General features: G+C 46.0%; 1 protein-coding gene across 1 annotated transcript in view; it reads left to right on the top strand.

Annotated features, from left to right (window-relative positions):
• LOC127577919 (protein Daple-like) overlaps positions 1–23,199 on the top strand; it is a 279,944-nt gene that overhangs the window by 219,530 nt on the left and 37,215 nt on the right. Inside the window, exons 25-26 of the mRNA XM_052029632.1 lie at positions 6,579–6,805; positions 20,360–20,563. Coding sequence (XP_051885592.1) covers positions 6,579–6,805; positions 20,360–20,563 — 431 coding nt within the window. The remainder of the gene's footprint in view (positions 1–6,578; positions 6,806–20,359; positions 20,564–23,199) is intronic.

The following is a 23,199-nucleotide window of genomic DNA, read 5'->3' as shown; positions in this document are numbered from 1 at the left end:
AATAAGATGATATCTTGATTAGCACATGCACATCGAAACACACAGTGAAATGCACCTTTTGCGTAGGGCGTTCTGGGGGCAGCCCGCAAGTGTCGCCACGCTTCTGGCGCCAGCATAGCACGCCCACAACTTCCTAACCCGTACGTCTTTGGAACATTGGAGGAAACCGGAGCACCCGGAGGAAACCTACGCAGACACGGGGAGAACGTATAAACTCCTTACAGACAGCGGCCGGAATTGAACCCGGGTCGCTGGCGCTGTAAAGCGTTCCGCTAACCGCTAGTGAAAAACTTGTCTTGCGTACCGTTCATTCAGATCAATTCATTACACAGTGCATTGAGGCAGTACAAGGAAAAACAATACGTAATGCAGAATAAAGTGTTACAGTTACAGAGAAAGTGCAGTGCAGGCAGACAATAAGGTGCAAGGTCATAACGAGGGAGATTGTGAGGTCAAGTGTCCATCTGAGCGTACTAGGGAACCGTTCAATAGTCTTATAACAGTGGGATAGAAGCTGTCCTTGAGCCTGGTGGCATGTGCTTTCAGGCTTTTTCATCTTCTGCCCGATGGAAAGGGGGAGAAGAGAGAATGACCCGGGTGGGTGGGGTCTTTGATTATGTTGGCTGCTTTACCGAGGCAGCGAGAAGTGTAGACAGAGTCCATGGAGGGGAGGCTGGTTTCCATGGTGTGCTGGGCTGTGTCCACAACTCTCTGCAGTTTCTTGTGGTCATGGGCGGAGCAGTTGCCATACCAAGCCATGATGCATCCAGATAGGATGCTTTCTATATACTTGATGGTCGGCATAGACACAATGGGCTGTAGGCCCTATTTCTATGTTGTATGACTTTATGGCAAAGAAGTTTTGTGTTTTGGTGATTGTTGACTCACAGAATCCTTGGGCAGTCACTGAGGGAGTTACTCAGACTACATGGCACTGCGACAAGCTAGTCACACTGCTGGTCCGCGCGCACAGTTACAATCCACGCATGGTTCTTCTCAGCCACTTCCCGTGGGAGTGAGTTCCACATCCTCAACTCTGGCTACAGAAGTTTTGGCTGAATTAGAATCATACAATTGTGCATCACAGGAGCAGGCCCTATCACCCCATCTTGTCCTTGCTAACTGTGATGCCCATCTACGCTAATTCCATTCGCCTGCATTAGGCCCATATCCCTCTACACCTTTCTTGTCTAAGTACTTCTCCAAATGTCTTCTAAACGTTGTAATAGTACCTGCCTTTACCACCTCCTCTGGCAACTCATTCCACATACCCACTGCCCTCTGTGTGGGAAAACTTGCCTCTCAGTTCTGTGCCCTCTAGTTCTAGACTCCCCTGGGGAAAAAGACTTTGAATAATTATCCAGTCTATGCCCCTCGTATCTTCGTAAACAGGTCATCCTTCAGCCTCCGACATTCCAGCGAGAACAAACCCAGCCTATCCAATTCCTCCTTATAACTACAGCTCTCCAATTCCAGGCAACATCCTAGTGAATCTCTTCTGTGCTCTCTCCATTGCCAGCACATCTTTCCAACAGAGTGGCAACCAGAACTGTGCACAATGTTCTAAGTGTCATCTGACCAATGTCTTGTACGGTTGCAACGTGACATCCCAACCCTTGTGCTTAACGCCTCTGCCTCTGAAGGCAAGCACATCAGTCCTGATGCAGCGTTTTGACCAGAAACGTGGAAAATTCCATTCCCCCCCACATAGACGCTGCTCGACCCGCTGAGTTCCTCCAGCAGATTATTTGTTGCTCCAGATTCCAGCAGCTGCAGTCTCTTGTGTCTACCCCATGTGCCTTCTTCACTACCCTGTCCATCTCTGTCACCAATGTGAGCTCTGGACTTGCACCACAAAACGCTTCTGTTCATCAGTGAGGTCCCTGCCATTCTCGTCTGGATTCATTAGTGGCTGTCGTAAATTTATGGCTCCTGGTTTCACCCATGTGAAGAAAGTTAGCTAAGATAAGATGTTACCCACATTTATCCTACCAAACCTTTCATAATTTAGACCTCTGTCTCATGCTTATGACTGAGAGCAAGACTATCAAAGAACACCCTACCCATCAGCACTGTGGGAGCACCTTCACCTACAGTGATTCATACATGGCAGTTCACCACCACCACCACCTCAAAACCGATTAAGGATTGCTGATAAGATAAGATATCTTTATTACTTACATGTACATAGAGAAATGGAGGGCTATGTGGGAGGGAAGGGTTAGATAGATATTAGAGCAGGATAAAATGTCAGCACAACGTTGTGGGCCGAAGGGCCTGTACTGTGCTGTTATAAACCATAGAACCATACAGCACAAAAACAGGCCCTTCCACCCACCATGTTGTGCCGTCCATCAAACCACCCTCACACTACCTAACCCCTTCCTCCCGCATATTCCCCCATCCCACATTCCTCCATATGCCTATCTAACAAGCTCTTGAACCTGTCCAATGTATCTGCCTCCACCACCACCCCAGGCAGTGCATTCCATGCACCAACCACTCTCTGGGTGAAAAACCTCCCCCTGACATCTCCCCTGAACCTCCCACCCATAACCTTAAAGCCATGCCCTCTCGTCTTGAGTATTGGTGCCCTGAGAAGGAGGCGCTGACTGTCTACCCTATCTATTCCTCTCAATATTTTATATACCTCTATCATGTCTCCTCTCATCCTCCTCCTTTCCAGTGAATAAAGCCCTAGCACCTTAAGCCTCTCCTCATATTCAGTACTCTCTAATCCAGGCAGCATCCTGGTAAATCTCCTCTGCACCCTCTCCAACGCCTCCACATCCTTCCTATAATGAGGCGACCAGAACTGAACACAGTACTCTTAAGTGTGGCCTAACTAGAGTTTTGTAAAGCTGCATCATCACCTCGCGGCTCTTAAACTCAATCCCGCGATTTATGAAAGCCAACATCCCATTGGCCTTCTTAACTGCTCTTTCCATCTCTGAGGTAACTTTCAATGAACTGTGAATATGAACCCCCAGATCCCTCTGCTCCTCCACACTGCCAAGTACCTTGCCATTCACCCAGTACTCTGCCCTGGAGTTTGTCCTTCCAAAGTGTACCACCTCACACTTCTCCGGATTGAACTCCATCTGCCACTTGTCAGCCCAACTCTGCATCCTATCAATATCCCTCTGTAAGCTCCAACAGCCCTCCACACTATCCACAACACCGCCTATCTTAGTGTCGTCTGCAAACTTACTAACCCAGCCCTCCACCCCCTCATCTAAGTCATCTATAAATATCACAAAAAGTAGAGGTCCCAGAACCGATCCCTGCGGGACACCACTAGTCACTGCCTTCCAATCCGAGGGCACTCCTTCCACCACAACCCGCTGCTTTCTACATGCAAGCCAATTCCTAATCCACACAGCCAAGCTTCCTTGGATCCCTTGGCCTCTGACCTTCTGAAGAAGCCTACCATGAGGAACCTTATCAAACGCCTTACTAAAATCCATGTAAACCACATCCACCACACTGCCCTCATCAATCTTCCTGGTCACCTCCTCAAAGAACTCTATCAGGCTTGTGAGGCAAGATCTTCCCCTCACAAAGCCATGCTGGCTGTCCCTAATCAGTCCATGATTCTCTAGATGTTCATAAATCCTATCCCTTAGAATCCTTTCTAACAGCTTACCCACCACAGACGTGAGACTCACCGGTCTATAATTCCCTGGCCTATCCCTATTACCTTTTTTGAACAAGGGGACAACATTCGCAACCCTCCAATCCTCTGGCACCATCCCCGTGGACAACGAGGACTCAAAGATCCTTACCAGCGGTTCAACAATCTCCTCCCTAGCCTCTCGAAGCAGCCTGGGGAAAATCCCATCAGGCCCTAGAGATTTATCTGTCTTAATATTATTTAACAACTTCAACACATCCTCTCTCTTGATATCTACAACCTCAAGAACATTACCCCTACCAGCACTCCCTTCCACGTCATCAAGACCCCTCTCCCTGGTGAATACCGAAGAGAAGTACTCATTGAGAACTTCTCCCACTTCCGCCGCCTCCAGGCAAATTTTCCCACCTTTGTCCTTAATCGGACCTACCTTTACTCTAGCCATCCTCCTACCCTTCACGTACTTGAAAAAGGCCTTGGGATTTTCCTTAACCCTACTAGCCAACGCCTCTTCATGTCCCCTTCTAGCTCTCCTCAGCCCCTTCTTGTTCCTTCCTCGCTACCCTATATTCCTCACGGGCCCTGTCTGAACCTTGCTGCTTATACCTCACGTATGCTACCTTCTTCTCCCTAACAAGTCATTCCACCTCTCTCGTCACCCACGGTTCCTTCACCCTGCCATTCCTTCTCTGCCTCACCGGGACATATTTATCCCTAACATCCTGCATAAGATCCCTGAACATCGACCACGTCTCCATGGTACATTTTCCTTCAAAAAGGACATCCCAATTTACACTCCCAAGTTCTCTCCTTATAGCCTCATAGTTCGCCCTTCCCCAATTGAAAATCCTCTTGTCCTCTCTGCACCTGTCCCTGTCCATGACAATTTTAAAGGTTATGGAGCAATGGTCACTGTCCCCCAAATGCTCACCCACCAATAGATCCTTCACCTATCCCAGTTCATTTCCTAAAACTAGATCTGGCATGGCATTCCCTCTAGTCGGCCTGTCAACATACTGCGTCAGGAATCCCTCCTGGACACATTTAACAAATTCCGTCCCATCTAAACCTTTGGCACAAAGCAGGTTCCAGTCCATATTTGGGAAGTTGAAGTCTCCCGTTATAACAACCCTGTTATTTTTGCTTCTCTCCAAACACTGCCTGCCAATCTGCTCCTCTATATCTCTACTGCTACCGGGGGGCCTATAGAATACTCCTAGTAGAGTAACTGCTCCTTTCTTGTTCCTTAATTCCACCCATACGGACTCTAGAGATGATCCTTCTACAACATCCATCTTTTCCACAACCGTAACAGTGTCCCTGACCAGTATCGCCACCCCTCCTCCTCTTCTTCCCCCCTCCCTATCCCTCTTAAAACACCAGGAATATTCAATATCCACTCCTCTCCTGACGTCAGCCACGTCTCAGTAATAGCCACGATATCATAGTCTCCCATACTTATCCAAGCCCTCAGTTCATCCCCCTTATTCCTGACACTTCTTGCATTTAAGTAAACACACTTCAGTCCATCTACCTTACTACTGTTATAGCCTGTATTCTGCTTCTCCTTCCCCAAAGCCTCTCTACCTGTTTGATCTAACTTTTCCCCATCCCCTTCTTCCTCTGACCTACTCCTCCGGTTCCCTTCCCCCTCACAAACTAGTTTAAACCCTCCTGAACCACCCTAGCAAATCTCGCCGCGAGGATATTGGCCCCCTTCTGGTTCGGGTGTAACCCGTCCTCTCTGTACAGGTCCCACCTTCCCAAGAAGAGATCCCAATGATCCAGAAATCTAAAACCCTCCCTCCTGCACCAACTTCTCAGCCACGCATTTATCTGCCACCTCCTCCTATTCCTTCCTTCACTATCGCGTGAAGGGATTCCTTCACAGTCCCGAGATTGCTACCCTTGAGGTCCTGTTCCTCAATTTTCTGCCTAGCTCCCTGAACTCACTCTTCAGGACCTCATCCCCCTTCCTACCTATGCTGTTGGTGCCAACATGGACCACAACTTCTGGCTGATCTCCCTCCTGCTCAAGAATCCTGTGGACCCGATCAGTGACATCCCGGACCCTGGCACCTGGGAGGCAACATACCATCTGAGATTCATGCTCACTGCCACAGAACCTCCTGTCTGTTTCCCTGACTATCGAGTCCCCTATCACTACCGCATGTCTCTTTCCCACCCTTCCCTTCTGAGCAGCAGTACCAGTCCCAGTGCCAGAGGCCTGGTAACTGCAGCTAGGCCCCTGCAGGTCATCCTCCTCAACAGCTTCCAAAGCAGAAAACTTGTTACTGAGGGGAACAGCCTCCGGGGTTCCCTGCTTTGTCTGCCTGCCTGACTTCTTCTTCCTCTTCCCTCCCCTGACAGTCACCATTCTATTGCCTCCTGAACCTCAGATGTACTTGCTCTAAGGGGTTCTATGAAACACACAGTGAAATGCATCTTTTGCGTAGAGTGTGCTGGGGGCAGCCCACAAGTGTTGCCACGCTTCCGGCGCCAACATTGCATGCCCACAACTTCCTAACCCGTACGACTGATAAATGCTTGCCCAGCAATGCTCGCATTTAGAAAAATGAGTAACTCAGATCCGATCAGATCTCCTCCTAAGCTTCATATGTCAAGGTCACGCAAGACAAGTTTATGAAACCCGTCCATCTAAATTAAACTCTTAATCAAGGGCTCAGAGTCATACAGCATGGAAACAGGCCCTTCGGCCCAACTAGTCCATGCCAACCAAGATTCCCATCTAAGTTAGTCCCATTTGTCCGTGTTTGGCTCACATCCCTCTGAACACAGTAGCGCTGATAGGACTTGAGTATTTTGAGGTTGTTGGGGTCTGGGTATAACATGAAATTGTCACTGTTTCCTTCAGGCTAACGTTCAACAGCAAAATAAGATGCACTTTAAGGGTGGTAATGAGTTTAATTGTCCTTTCCTAAAGGAAAAATAACTGGGTGGCTGCAAAGGCACTGGTTAAGCTCATGAAACCCAAGAAGGAGAGTGCCAAGGAGCGCCTAAAGCTTTCCCCTGAAGGCCAGGTCCGCCAAACAGAACTGACAGAGGCGGCAAAGGTTCCAACTGCTTCACCGGTACAGAGAGCGAGTTTGGACAACTCCTCGCAAGGGTCCAGCTCGCTGGAGGAACCAGCTGCAAGTACGCCCAGTAAAGGTAAGGTGGGGGATGAGCGGCGACCCCTCATGGAATAGTCCAGCCATGCAGAACAGCCTGACCCAGTGACTGTTTCATTGGCTAGTGATCAATTTGCACTGTCAGCTGTTTAATGTAGTAGTATTTGTCAAGTTTAATCAACTCAGCAATCTCCTCCCCTGATGGAACAAGATGGGCTTACAATAGTCCAGTAATTTTTGTGGCCATCATTAATAATGAACAGTTTTCAAATCCCAGATTATTACCTTTGTTGTCATTGGATTTGAACTTGTGTCTACTGATTGTTTCTATAGACCTTGAGATTACAAGCTCGTAATTTAACTACTGCACCACCACGACAGCCCAGGAGATACTTGACTGTTAGGGGACTCAGAGCCAAGGCTCCCTTCTTACCTAGAGTCTAGTTACTGCAATTGAGCTGGACTAATTTGAGGAAGTTTCTGGTAGGGGCATTGACTACTCTGAGTTCATGTTCAATGACCGGAAGCAGGTAGAGTGGTGTAGGTCCACCCCGTTCCCTCCCCAGTTCTGTCAGAGTGTCCTGGATTGGCAGAATTTAGCTATGTTCGCGCTGAAGTTAAGTCAACAGGCCCCTCATTGAATGCACAGAATACGGTTTGGTATGTTGCCACTCAAGTGGTCAGAAATTGAGAGCATTTGAACAGTTGCTCACACTCCGGGATGGAGTGCTTTAGTTATGAGGACAGACTGGAATTGTTTTCCTTGGAGCAGAGGAGGCACCTGAAAGAGGTTTACAAAATTACCAGAAGCATAGATGGGTCAGATGTTAAGAAGCTTTTACCTGTAGTAGGGACATCTGAAACTAGAGGGCATAGGTTAAGGCGATGATTAAGAGATTTAGAGGAGATCCGAGGAAGAATTTTTTTTACCCAGAGGTGGGTTGGAACCTGGAACGCGCTGCCTGAGGGGATGGTGGAGGCAGAGACTCTCACGACATTTAAGAAGCATCTGGATGAGCACTTGAATCGTGAAGGGACAGCTGTTGAAGGATTAGCATAGATGAGTACGATGGCTGGCATGGACATGGTGGGCCGAAGGGCCTGTTTCTGTGCTGTGTGACTCTGTAACTCCATTGACAAATGTCCAAATTTTAGCCTTCTACTTAATTACAAAGTCATAGAGACATACAGCACGGAAACAGGCCCTTCGGCCCAACTCATCCATGCCAACCATGGTGCCCACCAAGCTAGTCCTATTTGCCCGCGTTTGGCCCATATCCCTCTAAACCCTTCCTATCCACGTTCTTATCCAAATGTCTGTTAAGTGTTGTTATTGTACCTGCCTCAACCACTGCCTCTTGCAGCTCGTTCCATATACGCACCACTCCCTGCATGAAGAAGTTGCCCCTCAGGTCCCTGTTAAATCTCTCACCTCTCACCTTAAACCGATGCCCTCTAGTTCCCCTTCCCTGGGACAAAGACTATACATAGATAAGAGCCAAGGAATACATTTGGAAAATGTTTTTGAAAAGTCTGCATTATTAAGTTACTGAAACGATGAAGCAAACTGTTTTTCCGTAGTGATTCTAGTCTGAATGAAGTTATCTCTGGTTGGGACGGGGGAATCGTTGCATTTATTTTATTTAATGTCATTTTTGTTTTAAATTTCACTCTTCTCCCCTTATTTCTCTTTCTCTGCTCCCCCCGATTACTGGGGTGCTGGATTTTTTTTCCTGATTTCTCACTTAAGTGGCTGCCCGGAAAAGGTTTGCATTTCTGAGGAATAAGAGCAAAGACAAACTCCAGGAGAAACCGTTGAGCCCAAACAACCAACGACAATCGCTGCCCCTGCGTCTCCGTTTGTGGTCTTCCAGTGACATGTCGGACTCTACTATTGATTCACCTCTGCACATCTCTGACTGTGGCAATTTCTGAGTCCTCCACCTCTCGTGTCCCTTCACCGTCCCCACCAAGGCTGACACAGAACGGAGGCACACGAGTAAACGTGTAAAGCAATTAAAATTAAATTAAAGACAGATCCATTGAGATGCTACATCTGACACACCAGGCACATTAGTGCCAGGGGTTTCAAAGTAGAACCATTCACCCATCATTCGAGACTGTGCAACACAGAATTAAACAAAGCACTTGGCTCTCTGAGCAGTTCAGATGTAAGTAGTAATGTGCTTCTGTGCTGCAACGCATTAATGTTTTATTTCGCTAAAGAACCCAAATTCAGTGTGTTTCTGAAGTAAGAATTGAAAACTTCAGTAAAGGGCGGGAGTGGGACTTCTTTTTACCTTTTGAATTTGTCGCATCTGGCATTTTTAATAAAACAGTGAAACCTGTACAAATGGACACTGACGGACAATGCACACTGCCCGGCACTCGGACAGACACCGCCCCACACTCTGTCAGGCAGGCAGACGCAGCCCCGTGCTCATTCAGAGGACAGACATTGCCCCTCGCTCAGCCACCCCCTCCTTTGCCAGACAGATTTGGAAGGGTATCCTCATCCACTTGCCCCCACAGTAGACAGCGACAGTGGCTACAGAACAGATGGTGCCCCGCACTGCTCACACCAGACACCTACAGACACAAACGGTTATTGAGATACGCAGGTTACTTGCACACTAAGGCACACAAGCAGCACATTGACGTCACAGACACGCTCAGCTTCCAAACTACAGACAGCCTTGGTATGCACAACATATGACAGAAACCAGTTCAGCGCGGGGTTTGGTGAAGGAGATGACTTTGCTGCAATGGAGGAGCATTTTACCCAGCATGCACAGTGACAGAGAAACCTCTCTATTTGGGGGACTGGTTGCCTGTACAGCTCCATGTAGCGAATAGAGCAGTTTCTTGCATGCTGGGTAAAGAGCTCTCCGTTTGGCTGAGAATATTTTTCCAACACGAGTCATGACCTTCGGGCAGGTAAGTAGGGAACAACTGACATCCCTCTCAGAAGTCCTCAAAATGTACAAGTTTCACTGTATATGAAAAGTTTACCCCAAATTACAAACTTTATCACTTGGCTGACACGTATGTTTGTAAGTGAGCCCGCTACAATGCGATGAATGTTGCCCGTGAAGCTGCCCGTCTTGTGCTCTCCTTTCGCCAAGCTCTTCCAGAACTCGTGCCTCAGGATTGACCGGTTCCCTGCCCGTCCTGTTGTGTGCCATGCTGCTGCTCTTGTTGCTGCCTTGAATTCCACTTGGTGTGATGTTTCTTCTCCCCCCCTTGTCTCACCAATAGCTATCATTCAGTTTGTAGTCCTGACGGCAAGTGGAGCTCAACTGAAGGCAGCGAAGAGTGCGGGACGATCATAGGAGCGGTTAGCATTGAAACCAAAAAAAAAATCAAAGTCAAGTTTGCTGTCAGATGCACGTCCATGTGTGCACAGGTGTACTGAAAAACTTACTTGCAGCAGCATCACAGGCACATAACATCAAGGAAGAACCAACGTGCCCACAGACCTAAACTCTAACTCCTGTTAGCTAGTTCTGAGACAGTGTTAATTAAATAGAATTGGACAAGCAATATCTCTTTCCCATTATTGGGTGATCCAATACCAGAGGGCATGCATTTAAGGTGAGAGGGGGTAGGATGTGAGGGGTACGTTTTTTTTACTGAGAGAGTGGTGGATGCCTGGAATGTGTTGCCTTTGGTCCCAATTCACTGGGAGCTTTTAAGAGGGGCTTGGATGGGCACATGAATGAGAGGAAAATGGAGAGATATGGGCATTCTGTAGGTAGGAGGGATTAGCTATGTCGGCACAACATTGTGGGCTGAAGGGCCTGTTCCTGTGCTGTACTGTTCTATGTTCTAGAATATAGAACAGTACAGCACAGAACAGGCCCTTCGGGCCACAATGTCTGTGCCAAACATGATGCCAAGTTAAACTAAATCCCTTCTGCCTGTGCATGGTCCATATCCCTCCATTCCCTGCATATTCACGTGTCTGTCTAAAAGCCTCTTAAAATGCCACTATTGTATCTGCCTCCACCACCACGCCTGGCAGCACACTCCAGGCACCCACCACTCTCTGTGTAAAACAAAAATTTAACCTGTACATTGCCTTTAAACTTTTCCCCCCTCTCACCTTAAATGCATGTCCTCTAGTACTTGACACCCATTGTTTTGCTTTCACCAAAGACTTAATTGCAATACAGTGACTATTCCACACAGGGTAAGACGGCATCCTCAGAAGTATCCAGCTCCCGATGACCTTTCCAAAATTTAATTTGTGGGGTGTGGACATCGCTGGCAAAGTTCCCATTTGTTGCCTACCCCCCTCTAGCCTTGAGAAGGTGGTGGCTCACCACCTTGTTGGACAGCAGTCTGGATTTGAAACTGCTGATCTACAGTGAGGTAGGATTTAGACCATGAGGGTCTGGCTGCTGTCAGTCCAAGTCGAGACGGTGTGTGACTTGAAGGGGTGCTGTCTTTGTGCACCTGCCTGTCTATTCTCTCTAGGTGTACAAAGTTATCAAGGACAAAGTTACAGGAGACTTTTCTCCTTAACAGAAGGGTGTGGGTTAAAGGAAAGAGTAGGGGGTTTAGTGATATAGGTTTAGAGGAGGTAAGATAAGATATCTTCATTAGTGACATGTACATCGAAAGACACAGTGAAATACGTCTTTTTGCGTAGTGTTCTGGGGGCAGCCCGCAAGTGTCGCCACGCTTCCAGCGCCAACATAGCATGCCCACAACCTCCTAACCCATACGTCTTTGGAATGTGGGAAGAAACCGGAGCACCCGAAGGAAACCCAGGCAGACACGGGGAGAACGTACAAACTCCTTACAGACAGCGGCCGGATTTGAACCCGAGTCACTGGTGCTGTAAAGCGTTACGCTAACCGCTGCACTATATAAAATCATAAGGGGCATATTTAAGGGAGATCGTCACAGTCTTTTTCCCTAGATAGTGGAGTCTAAAACTAGAGGGCATTGGTTTAAGGTGAGAGGGAAAAGATTTAAAGGGGACCTGAGGGGCAAGTTTTTCACACACAGGGTGGTGAGTGTGTGCAACAAGCTGCCAGAGGAAGTGGTTGAGGCAGGTACAATTACAATGTTTAAAAGGCATTTGGACAGGTACATGGATAGGAAAGGTTTAGAGGGATATGGGCCAAATGCAGGGAAATGGGAATTGCTCACGGGTAGGCAACTTGGTCAGCATGAACTAGTTGGGCTGAAAGGCCTGTTTCGTGCTGTATAATTCTATGACTCTACAAGGAAGAATTTTTTCACCCAGAGGGTGGTTGGAATCCGTAACAGACTGCCTGGGGGGGGGGGGGGGGGGGGGGGGGATGGTGGAGGCAGAGTCTCTCGTGATATTTTAAGGATCACCTGGGATCACCAAGGCACAGAAGGCTACGGATGAAGTGCTAGTAATGGAATTAATGTAGATGGGCACTCAATAGTCGGCGTGGACCTGGTGAGCTGAAGGACCTGTATCTCTGACTTGTGGTGGAAGAATTCTGGAGATGTTTGATGTACACTCATACAGGGCCTCTCCTAAGGGTGGAGGGTGGGGCGGTGGGGGGGGGTGCGGGGCGGGGTGGAGGTGGGGGCAGCTCAGCTGTGCTGATCATGAGTGCTCCAGGTTCGATCCCTGGCCTGTGCTCACCTCGACTAGGTTGACCTTGGCAGATTTTATAACGAGACACAGAGGAAACCGTCCAGAGTCCCTGTGTGTGTGTGTGTGTGTGTGTGTGTGTGTGTGTGTGTGTGTGTGGACAGTGAATGAGAACAACAGTCAAGCTCCCAGCGATGGCTGAGCCACTGATACATGGGTGTTGTATACGTGATGATCATCTGAGTAAAGTTACTGACCCGAGAGGCTCTGTGCATTAGCGAGAAGGTGGGGCAGGGACATATGTAGCTTATTGTCTCTCTCCTGAGCTAGGTCTGTGTCTCGTTGGATCTGCGCACTGCTTCCAGCCCTTGTGTTGTTTGAGCTTTGCTAATAGTGCACAGTCGCTGAACTGGGCTCCAGAAGGTTTTAAAGATTTTTTAAAAATAAATATGTATCTTAAACACAATGATCATTTCAACTGCGAGCATTATGTGACAGTGATTAGTTATGTTAATGTTTTGTATGTCTATTGTCTGTGCACACCACATCATTGTTTTCTATGAAAAATTCATGTTTTTAATGGAAATTGGTCAACCTGTTGGACACCCTCCCTGCACCGTACGAGTTTGCATGGGCCATTCCCTTTGTAAATGTATACTTAAGAATTTATAACGAATGAACATAATATTTCAGAATGATGTATGCCTTTCGGACATAGAATACAGACCAGTACAGCACAGAACAGGCCCTTCAGTCCACAATGTCTGTGCCAGTCAAATTTAACTAAATCTCTTCTGCCTGCACATGATCCATATCCCCTCATTCCCGGCATATTCATGTGTCATTATAAAAGCCTCTTAAACACCACTATCATATCTGCTTTCACCACCACCCCTGGCAGCCCGTTCCAGGCGCCCACCACTCTCTGTGTAAAAAAAAAGTTGCCCTGCACATCTGCTTTAAACTTTCCCCCTCTCACCTTAAATGCATGACCTCTAGTACTCGGCATTTCCACCCTGGGATAAAGATTCTGCCTGTCTACCCTATCAATGCCTCTCATAATTTTACAAAGTCCTATCAGGTCTCCCCTCAGCCTCCGATGCTCCAGAGAAAACAACCCAAGCTTGTCCAACCTCTCCTCATAGTTACTACCCTCTAATCCAAGCAGCATCCTGGTGAACCTCTCCTGCACCCTCTTCCAAAACTCCATATTCTGCAATGGGGGCGACCAGAATTGCACACTTTGATCCGACAACCTCCTCCCCATACACACCCTTCCTCTGTATACCCCCTGTCAGATATTGAGGACTGGCCTTCTTTACCGTACAATAAAATGCTCAGCATAGTGACAAACATGGAGAGTGAGTGTGACTTGTAACCTGCATTAAATGAGCAGCAGATCTACCCGGCTGAGCTGCTGTTTGTGACTGGACCAGCAGGTGGTTCTAGAACCCAGGGCTGTCAACCATTGGGAAATGAGTGCAAGATTTATAAAATTCTGCTTGTAAGTTCTACCCATTGCCCTTTCCTGAGCCATTTTAACCTCATTTTTTCTTTTTCAATCTTTTTATTAGTTTTCAAATTAATACAGATTGATATATAGCATCAATATTTACACGTAATACAAAGAGATCAGGAGAACAATCATGGCATAGATAATCATAAAGAACAATAAAATATATTTTTAAAAAATCTGTAGATCCAACAATCTCTTCGTAAATGAATATAATATAAAAGAAAGGAAAGAAAAAGATTTATTATATAAATTTAAAAAAGAAGAAAAAACCCAAATCAATAAGAAAAATTATAAAGAATATAAACTAAACTAAACAGAAAAATTGCCAAAAAAAACAAACAACAAAAAAAAACTGAGCTAAAATTTCTCAGTAGAAACAGAGCAATATTATGTCATCAACTCCGTTCCTCTAAGTTGGAAAGTTATTGAAAGGGGATCTACATCATGTGAAAATATTGAATAAATGGACTCCAAATATCTTCAAATTTAAGCGAAGGATCAACAGTACCACTCCTAATTTTTTCCAAGTTTAAACATGATATAGTTTGAGAAAACCATTGAAAAGTAGTAGGGGGTATTGGATCCTTCCATTTAAGCAAAATGGATCGTTCGGCCATTATTTGGGTCTGATATTGTCTCATGATGGACAAACAAAATTGAGGAGTCTATAAAAATAGAAACTTCTTTCACCTTTGCTTGTGAATTTGGATGGAACTGTTGACCCCTCCAAAATCTAAAAAAACATTGATTATCTTTCTTCCTGATGTGAGTCTCCTGAACGAAAATAATCTGAGCATTTAATCTATGAAAATCTTTAAAAATCTTCTTGCGTTTAAGCAGATTATTTAAGCCATTAACATTCCATGAAATAAAGTTAATAGTCTTATCCATTTTAACAGATTAAAAAACACATAGTATGTAAAGGGTTAATCTTGGTATTTCCGAGTCTTACCAACAGGAAGAAGTAAAAAAAATATTCAAAGAGGAAACGGATGTGACGACAATTTAGAAAAATTTGTAGTTTAGCCCAGAAGAAAAAAAAACCTGAAAACCACCCCACCCTCCTCCCCCAACAGCCCGAAAATTGGCCAATAGGCAGCCAGAAAGCTACCCTCTAATTGAAGTAACCCCAGTTCTATTGGTGGCAGTAGTCCAAATTGGAAAAAAATATATAAACCACCCATGTTTTGTCTAAAAATGAACAACATAATACAAACAGAGATATCAAACTCATAACATAGTTGTGAGATTGAAACAGAGCCAAAGGGCGTTAACAGCTGACAATTAAAAAATACAGTTTAATAATTATTTCAAAAAGAAAGCAAACGATCAGTCATTTTGTTAAATTCTTAATTGTTATTAAAACAAAACATTAAAAATATTAAAAGAAAAAAAAGAAAAGTTTAAATCTAAAAATTAATTAGATAATAAAACAAGTAGGTAGTAAATCAAAGGAAAAACACTGTCTCTTCCACATTTCTTAGCTTCTAAAATTAAAAGCTAATTCAAAAGAAAATTCTCGGCTTCTTGAATGGATTTAAATCATTTGCGAGATTTATCAGGTAATGAAATTCTCAACCTTGCTGGGAATAATAATGCAGGATGATAATTGCTTTGATGGAGATGAGCCATAATTGGTTTGTAGGTCAGCCTTTCTTTCATAACTTCTGGGGTGTAATCTTCAACTATTCAAAACTTCCATTGTTTAAATTGGATCATTCCACGTCTACAAGCGGTACGAATCAGGAGTTCCTTGATCCTGACAAAATGGAATCTCAGTATTACTGGCTGAGGTTTTTGATCCGGAGCAGGTTTAGATCGTAATGCTCTGTGAGCCCTATCCAGAATGGGCTGAACAGGGAACATTTGGGAACCAAACACATCGACCAAAAGATTAGAAAAGAATTCCATAGGGTTACCAGTCTCGGTGTTCTCTGGAAAATTGATGATCCTTAAATTTTTCTTTCTGCTGCGTCCTTCCAGGTCGATGATCCTTGGTTGCTGCTTTTACAGGTTTTGCTTGGTCGTAATTAAGGCTTTTTCAAGTGAATGGAGTTTGGCATCTCTCTCTTTACCAGCTTGGTCGAGTTCAGCAATTAATTGCATTTGTTTGGCATTCTCCTGGATAAGAGTATTTTGTTTGTCTTCAAACTCTTTTAAAATAGACTTCAATTTGGCAAAGCTCCGATCAAACTTTCTATCCAGATTAGAAATAGCTCCCAAAGTAGGTTGGTCTCTAATACCTTTACCATTAACAGAGGCTTTAGATCTGGTGGTCATTTTAACAGTTAAAAATCAAGATTAAACTTGTGCCAGTATTGAATAAAAGACTTGTTGAAGGGTGGTAAATAATAGATTGAAAAGTGCCTGGACCAAAGCCAAGTTATGACTTAGTCCATCGAGCGCCACCAACAGACTCCCACTCTCTTAGAGCTGCCTTACGCCCTTACAGTTTGCCCACATGGATACCCTTTATTTGAGAACCCAGGCAATGAATACCGATGAGCGACTGGACTGTAGGAACATCTCCAGAGTAATCCTGATCATCCCAACTTGCAGTTGTTAGTTTAAATAGTCAATTTTGGATTCTCTATTTTCTCCCCTTTACCCCTCCCCCCTCCACCACCATCCCATCTACTTATTGCCAAGGGATGCTTAGTATAAAAACCTTGCCTCAGGACCAAATATATCAGTCAGTATCTCCTCACTGGACGGTTTAGTATTGCACATCTGTGACACTTGAAGCATAAAAGGAAAATAATGCAGCTTAAAGAACACAAGGCATGCAATCTGCACACAGCAAAATAACAGGTTGAAACTCCAGTCCACAGCTTCTGCAGTCGGGCATGTTTTGAAGCTGTGATGCAGATCTGTACAAATTAACTAATTCTAACTAAGGTGCAACTGAGATCTAGAATGAACTAAGCTAATTAACCTACCAGTGCAATCTCAGCCAACAGCATTTCCCACTTACAGAAGCTTTGGGTGACGGATGGTTCTTGGGACGCTTACGTGACCCGGGGAGTGTCTGTACTTATAGAGAACAGTTCTCCTGCTCAGTGGAAGGTGATCAGGGCAATCTTTGTGGTCTAGATTTTCTGTGCTCTGGCACCAGTTCAGGTCCTGAGAGAGCTTTAGTCTGTATTACGCTGGCTAGAACAGCTGGTGGTGAGATGTTTTAGATAGGAGGTAAGAAATGGTGCCAGTGGTTTGATGTTGTCCCTCGCAGTGCAGCACCTCCTTAGTATTGTCTCTACTACACCCAGCTGAGAGGACAACAGGATCTCCCTATTGCCCCTCCCGCAGTGCAGCACTCCCTCAGTACCACCCCTCCCACAGTGTGACACTCCCTCAGCACTGCTCCTCCCATAGTACAGCCCCTCCCACAGTGCGGCACTCCCTCAGTACTGCCCCTCCCATAGTGTGACTCCCTCAGTACCACCCCTCCCACAGTGTGACCCTCCCTCAGTACCGCCCTCCTACAGTGCAGCACTCCCTCAGTACCACCCCTCCCACAGTGCAGTGCTCCCTCCCCACTGCCCTTATGACACTCTCTCAGTAATCAGCTGGAGCTTCAGTCTAGACATAGTGGTCAAGTCGCTGGAATAAACCTTGAGCTCATGTCCCCCTAGCTCGGAAATGTTGAACGAAGGACACAAGTCAGTAAAGGCCAACAGAAGACCTTAAAAAGGGTAATAGAATTGAGCATAGTCAGCACAGATTTATTAAAGAAAAATTACATTTGACTAATCTGATGACATTGTTTGAAGATGTGGATATGTAGAATTCCAGAAGGCTTTCGTCTCACATTGAAGGTTGGTCAAGCAGGTTAGAACATGTGCAATTGGCGGTAATATAGCGACATGCATTGAGATTCCATTATCAGACAGAAAGCAAGGGTGAGGGTGATTAGATCTTTCTCAGGTTTGTGGGGGACTGACTGTTGTATTACAGGTGCCTGGGCCCCAGCTATTCACAGTATACGTCAATGATTTGGTTGAGAAAACCAAGTATCATGTTTCTAAGTACATCGATGATACAAAACTGGTGATTGGGGAAGAGGCTGGAAAGAGGCTTCAAGAGGATGTTGATGAGTAAACAGGCAAGAACATGGCTGAGGCAATATATTGTGGAAAAATGTAAAGTTATCCGTTATGGTGCACAAAACAGAAAATGGGGTATTTTTTAAACAGTGGGAGATTGAGTTATGTTGAGGTTCAAAGGGACCTCTTGTGTCCTTGTACACACGTCACTGAAGGCCAACATACAGCTGCAGGAAGCAATTAGCTGGGCAACTGGTATGTTGGCCTGTTAGCACAAGAGGATGTGTATAAAGGAGTAAGATGCAGTTCAAGTCTCCTTCCCTAAACAAAAAAGGATGGAGTTGTCTTTGAAAGAAGTTGTCTTGCAGCAAAGATTCAACTGCCTGGTTTGCTGTGTGACGAGAGATTAGAGTAGACTTGGACCATATTCTGCAGTGTTTAGAAGAAATAGTGGAGATCTCATTGAAACTTACAGAATTCTGACAGGACTTGACAAGTTGGGTACAGGGAAGATGTTCCCCCTGCCTGAAGAGCCTAAAACCAGAGGTCACAGTCTCAGAATAAGGGGTAGGTCATTTAAGACCAAGATGAAGAGGAATTTCTTCACTAACCCTGGAGGGTTGTGGAGTCATTGAGTTCATTCAAAACAGGGGAGGAGAGATTCCTGGAAATTGTTTTCCACTGTACCTCAGTACATGTAACGTTAACAGTATTATTGTCACACGTACCGAGGTACAGTGAAAAACTTTTATTTTGCATGCCATCCATACAGATCAACAGTGCATTGAGGTAGTACAAGGGAAAACAGTAACGGAGTGCGGAATAAAGTGTTACAGTTACAGAGAAAGTGCAGTGCAGGCAGACAATGAGGCACAAGGCCATAACGAGGTAGATTGTGAGGTCAAGCGTCCATTTTTATCGTACTAGAGAACCATTCAAAAGTTTTATAACGGTCCCCTAGCATGATAAGATAGACTCTTGATAGAAGTCAAGGAAAATGAAGATACTGCAAGGAAAAATGGCATGAAGGTGGAAGATCAGGCCACTACCTTAATGAGCGATGAAGCAGCCTCAACAGGCCCAGTGCCATTTTGTACAAGTCTCAGATCACTCTCTGGGGGAAAGAGCTTTTTGGCTCCCCCCCCCCCCCCCCCCCCCCCCCCCCTGCAACCGATTCTCTCCCACAGTTACTTTAAATCTTTGCCCCCAGGGTTTTGACCCGTGCAGAGAGAACCAGGTCCTCCTTATTTCTCTGTGCAGGGTCTCCATCACTTAAATACCAGCGTTAAGTTTTGCACTCAGCCTCAACTGTTCCAACAGAACAAACCTCCAACCTATCCTTTCTCAGAAATATGCAGCTACATTTTCCAGTTCTGGCAACATTCCTGTAAGTCTCCCAGTGTAGTCACATCATTCCTGTAAAGCGAAAACAGGAACTGCACGTATTCTTTGTTCTTTAGGCAGTCCCAACATTACCTGCCTGATATTGTGTTCTGTCAACAGAGTCGCACTGAAATCTGAAAACTTTCTGGTCAACTTTTAGTGACGGCAGGAACTACATCAGACAGTGACTCACATTTGTTTATAATAGTCATAAAGTATAATAGTTTATAAATACCTTCACTGTGATATGTTCCTGCATTACACCATCACTTGATCCCTACAGCACTCCCTCCATTAGACACCTGAAAGTCCTCCCACCTAAACAGAAAACTCCCCATTTTCAGAAGGAAATCTTCCAATATCTCTCAACACAGTTTTTCCCCTCTCCACAGAACTTCACCCCTTAATTGAGTCATAGATAAATACAGCACGGAAACAGGCCCTTCAGCCCAACTCGTCCATGCCGACTGTGTTGCCCAGTCCCATCTGCCCGCATTTGGCCCATAGCCCTCTAAACATCTCCTACCCATGGACTTATGTAGATGGCTTTTAAACGTTGCTAATGTGCCCGCCTCAACCACTATTTCTGGCAGCTCATTCCAAATACGCACCACCCTTCGCATGAAGAAGCTGCCCATGATGTTCCTTTTAAATCTCTCACCTCTGATCCTGAACCTATGCCCTCTTGTTTGTAGTACACACAACCCCCTCTCCCCCTCCCACCACCCACCTCCTCAAATCCGGAAGGTTCCAGGGCAGACCTGAAGAGATTTTGAGATTCTGGTCACTCGTGCATTGAGGATCCCGCCTGGTCTGTTCGTCTGTGTTGGTTTTCTTTTTTGCCTCCTGCTTGTGTTTATTTCTCCAAGGCTCAGAGTTGGTTGTGTTTGTCTTCTGTAACCCACTCCCCTCTCAGGACGTTTGGATATGATCTAATCACTGTCACACCATCCATCAGATGCAGTAACGTCAAGTCCACCCAAACCTTGTTCAGCCGCTGAGTCTGTGCTTCAGTTTTCCGACGGACGCTGACTCGCTCTGGTAACCACGCTCTGCTCTTGTCTCTTTCAGTCCCCAGTGAAGGCCAGAAGCACAGGGAGCTCTCCGGGAGTTCAACACCCACCCCCAGCACCAATCCAAGCCCTGAGAGCACCCTTGGGACTCGGCAGCGTCGGGTGGAGCTGGGATCCATGGCGTACTCCACCTCCGCCATCCACCTCGCGGCCTTGCACTCCACTCCCAAGTTCAACAGCCGGCGACACACCAAAACCAAAAGTAAGGAAGGTGGACACGTTATGCAGAGATGGACCCAGCTCCACCTAATTTAACCCCTTCAGCACATCCTTCTGTTCCACTCTCCCTCGTGTTTATCCAGCTTTCCTGTAACTGTATTGATCCCATTCCACCAAACCAATCCCCGTCAGAGCAAGGTCCTCATTCTAACTATTGGTGTTGGTTTATTATTGTCACTTGTACCGAGGTCCAGTGAACAACTTGTCTTGCAAACCGATCGTACAGATCAATTTATTACAGAGTGCATTGAGGTAGTACAGGGTAAAACAATAACAGAATACAGAGAAAACATCACAGCTACAGGGAAGTGCATTGCAGGTAGGCAATAAGGTGCAAGGTCAAACAAGGTAGATTGTGAGGTCAACAGTTCATCTCAACGTATAAGGGAACTGTTCAATAGTCTTATCACCGTGGGATAGAAGCTGTCCTTGAGCCTGGTGGTACGTGCCCTCCGGCTCCTGTATCTTCTGCCTGATGGGAGAGGAGAGAAGGGAGAATGACTCAGGTGGGTGGGGTCTTTGATTATGTTGGCTGCTTCACCAAGGCAGCAAGAAGTGTAGACAGAGTCCATGGAGGGGAGGCTGGTTTCCATGATGTGCTGGGCTGTGTCCACAACTCTCTGCAATTTCTTGTGGTCCCGGGCAGAGCACTTGCCATACCAAGCTGTGATGCATCTGGATAGGATGCTTTCTATGGTGCATCGATAAAAGTTGGTGCGTGTCAAAGGGGACATGCCGAATTTCTTTATTGTATGCTCATGGTTATTCCAACACTGTTCTGGCTGGCTTCCCACCTAGAGTCATACAGCATGGAAACAGGCCCTTCGGCCCAACTGGTCCATGCTGACCAAATGCCCCATTCGAGCTAGCCCCATTTGCCAGCATTTGGACCATAACCTTCTAAATCTTTCCAATCCATGTACTTGTCCAATTATCTTTCAGAAGTTGTTATTGTACCTGCCTCAACCACTTCCTCTGGCAGCTCATTCCACATAGATACCACCCTATGTGTAAAAAGTTGCCCTTTCTTATTAAATCTCTCCCCTCTCACTTTAAACCTATGCCCTCTAGTTCTTGATTCCCCAGCCCTGGGAAAAAGACTGAGTGCATTCACCCTATCTATCCATTTTAGTGCAAAGTGATCAAACTGGTCATAGTGTTGCTATACTGGGGTAGTGATTAGGGTTGTGCCGGTTGGTTCAAGAACTGAATGGTTGAAGGGAAGTAGCTGTTCCTGAACCTGGTGGTGTGGGACTTCAGGCTTCTTTACCTCCTGCCCGATGGGAGCTGCAAGAAGATGGCATGGCCCGGATGGTGGGGATCTTTGATGGTGGATGTTGCCTTCTTCAGGCAGTACCTCAACTGTGAGTCCAACTGTGCCAACGTTTAATGGTCATGAGGCTTTAGACGAGTGATAAAACGGTGAGAAGAATTACATTAAGTAAATCTAGGACTGCCTACTTTGCCTTGTTGAAAAGTACAACCTAATAGCAGTAACTCCTGAAGACCAGTCCAAATGTTCTCATCTATGCCTTATTAACCTGCTGGCAATGTTGTTAACATGGTAAACAGGCTGTCTGTTCTGCAAGCAGTGAGCATCAGAATTGGCACTGGTTGGGCACAGTTTCCTTTGAGGGAGAAGTTTGGTTTAGAAAATCATGTCAGGACTTCATGTTGGGGGAGATCAAGACTGCTGAGGAAAAAAAATTCCCATTTAATGGAAGAAGTTTGATGGCCACCAGAGAGGCATCTCACTTCTTCATCCGTCAAAGACATTCAGACAGCCACATGGATGCCCCTCAGGTTCCTATGAAATCTCTCCCCTCTCACCTAAAACCTATGCCCCCTAGTTCTTGATTCCCCAACCCTGGGAAAAAGACTGTGCACATTAACCCTGTCTATGCCCCTCATGATTTTATACACCTCTATAAGATCACCTCTCAGTCTCCTACACTCCAAAGAATGAAGTCCTAGCCTGCCCAACCTCTCCCTATAACTCAGTCCCTCGAGTCCTGGCAACATCCTTGTAAATCTTTTCTGCACTATTTCCAGTTTAGTAACATCTTTCCTGTAGCAGGGTGTCCAAAACTGAACACCTGATGCAAAGTTCTGCTGTCCACGATCTAACTTGACCCCCATCCCATTCATCCCTCACTCCTGTGTCAATGAGTCATACAGCATGGAAACAGGCCCTTCAGCCCACTGAATTCATGCCCACCATCAACCATCCTGTTACTAATCCCATTTTCTTCTTCCCACATTCCCATGAACTCATAGAAGGTAGAAATGTACAGCACGGGAACAGATGCTTCGGCTCACAATGTCTGTGCCAACCTTGATGCCAATCGAAACTAGTCCCGTCTGCCTGTACATCGTCTATAACTCTCCATTCCCTTCTGTTCATGTGCCTGTCTAAATGCCTCTTAAATATTGCTGTGGTACCTGCTTCCACCACCACCCCTGGCAGAGCGATCCAGGCACCTACCGCTCTCTGTGTGGGGAAAAAAACTTACCTGCACACCCATTAAATTTCCCACTCTCACAGGATATGGGCCAAACTAGGGCAAATGGGACAAGCTTGGATGGGCATCTTGGTGTGCATGGACCAGTTGTGCCAAA

Source organism: Pristis pectinata, chromosome 1, assembly GCF_009764475.1.
Source record: "Pristis pectinata isolate sPriPec2 chromosome 1, sPriPec2.1.pri, whole genome shotgun sequence".
Lineage (NCBI taxonomy): Eukaryota > Metazoa > Chordata > Chondrichthyes > Rhinopristiformes > Pristidae > Pristis > Pristis pectinata.
This window is presented reverse-complemented; position numbering and strand designations above follow the sequence as displayed.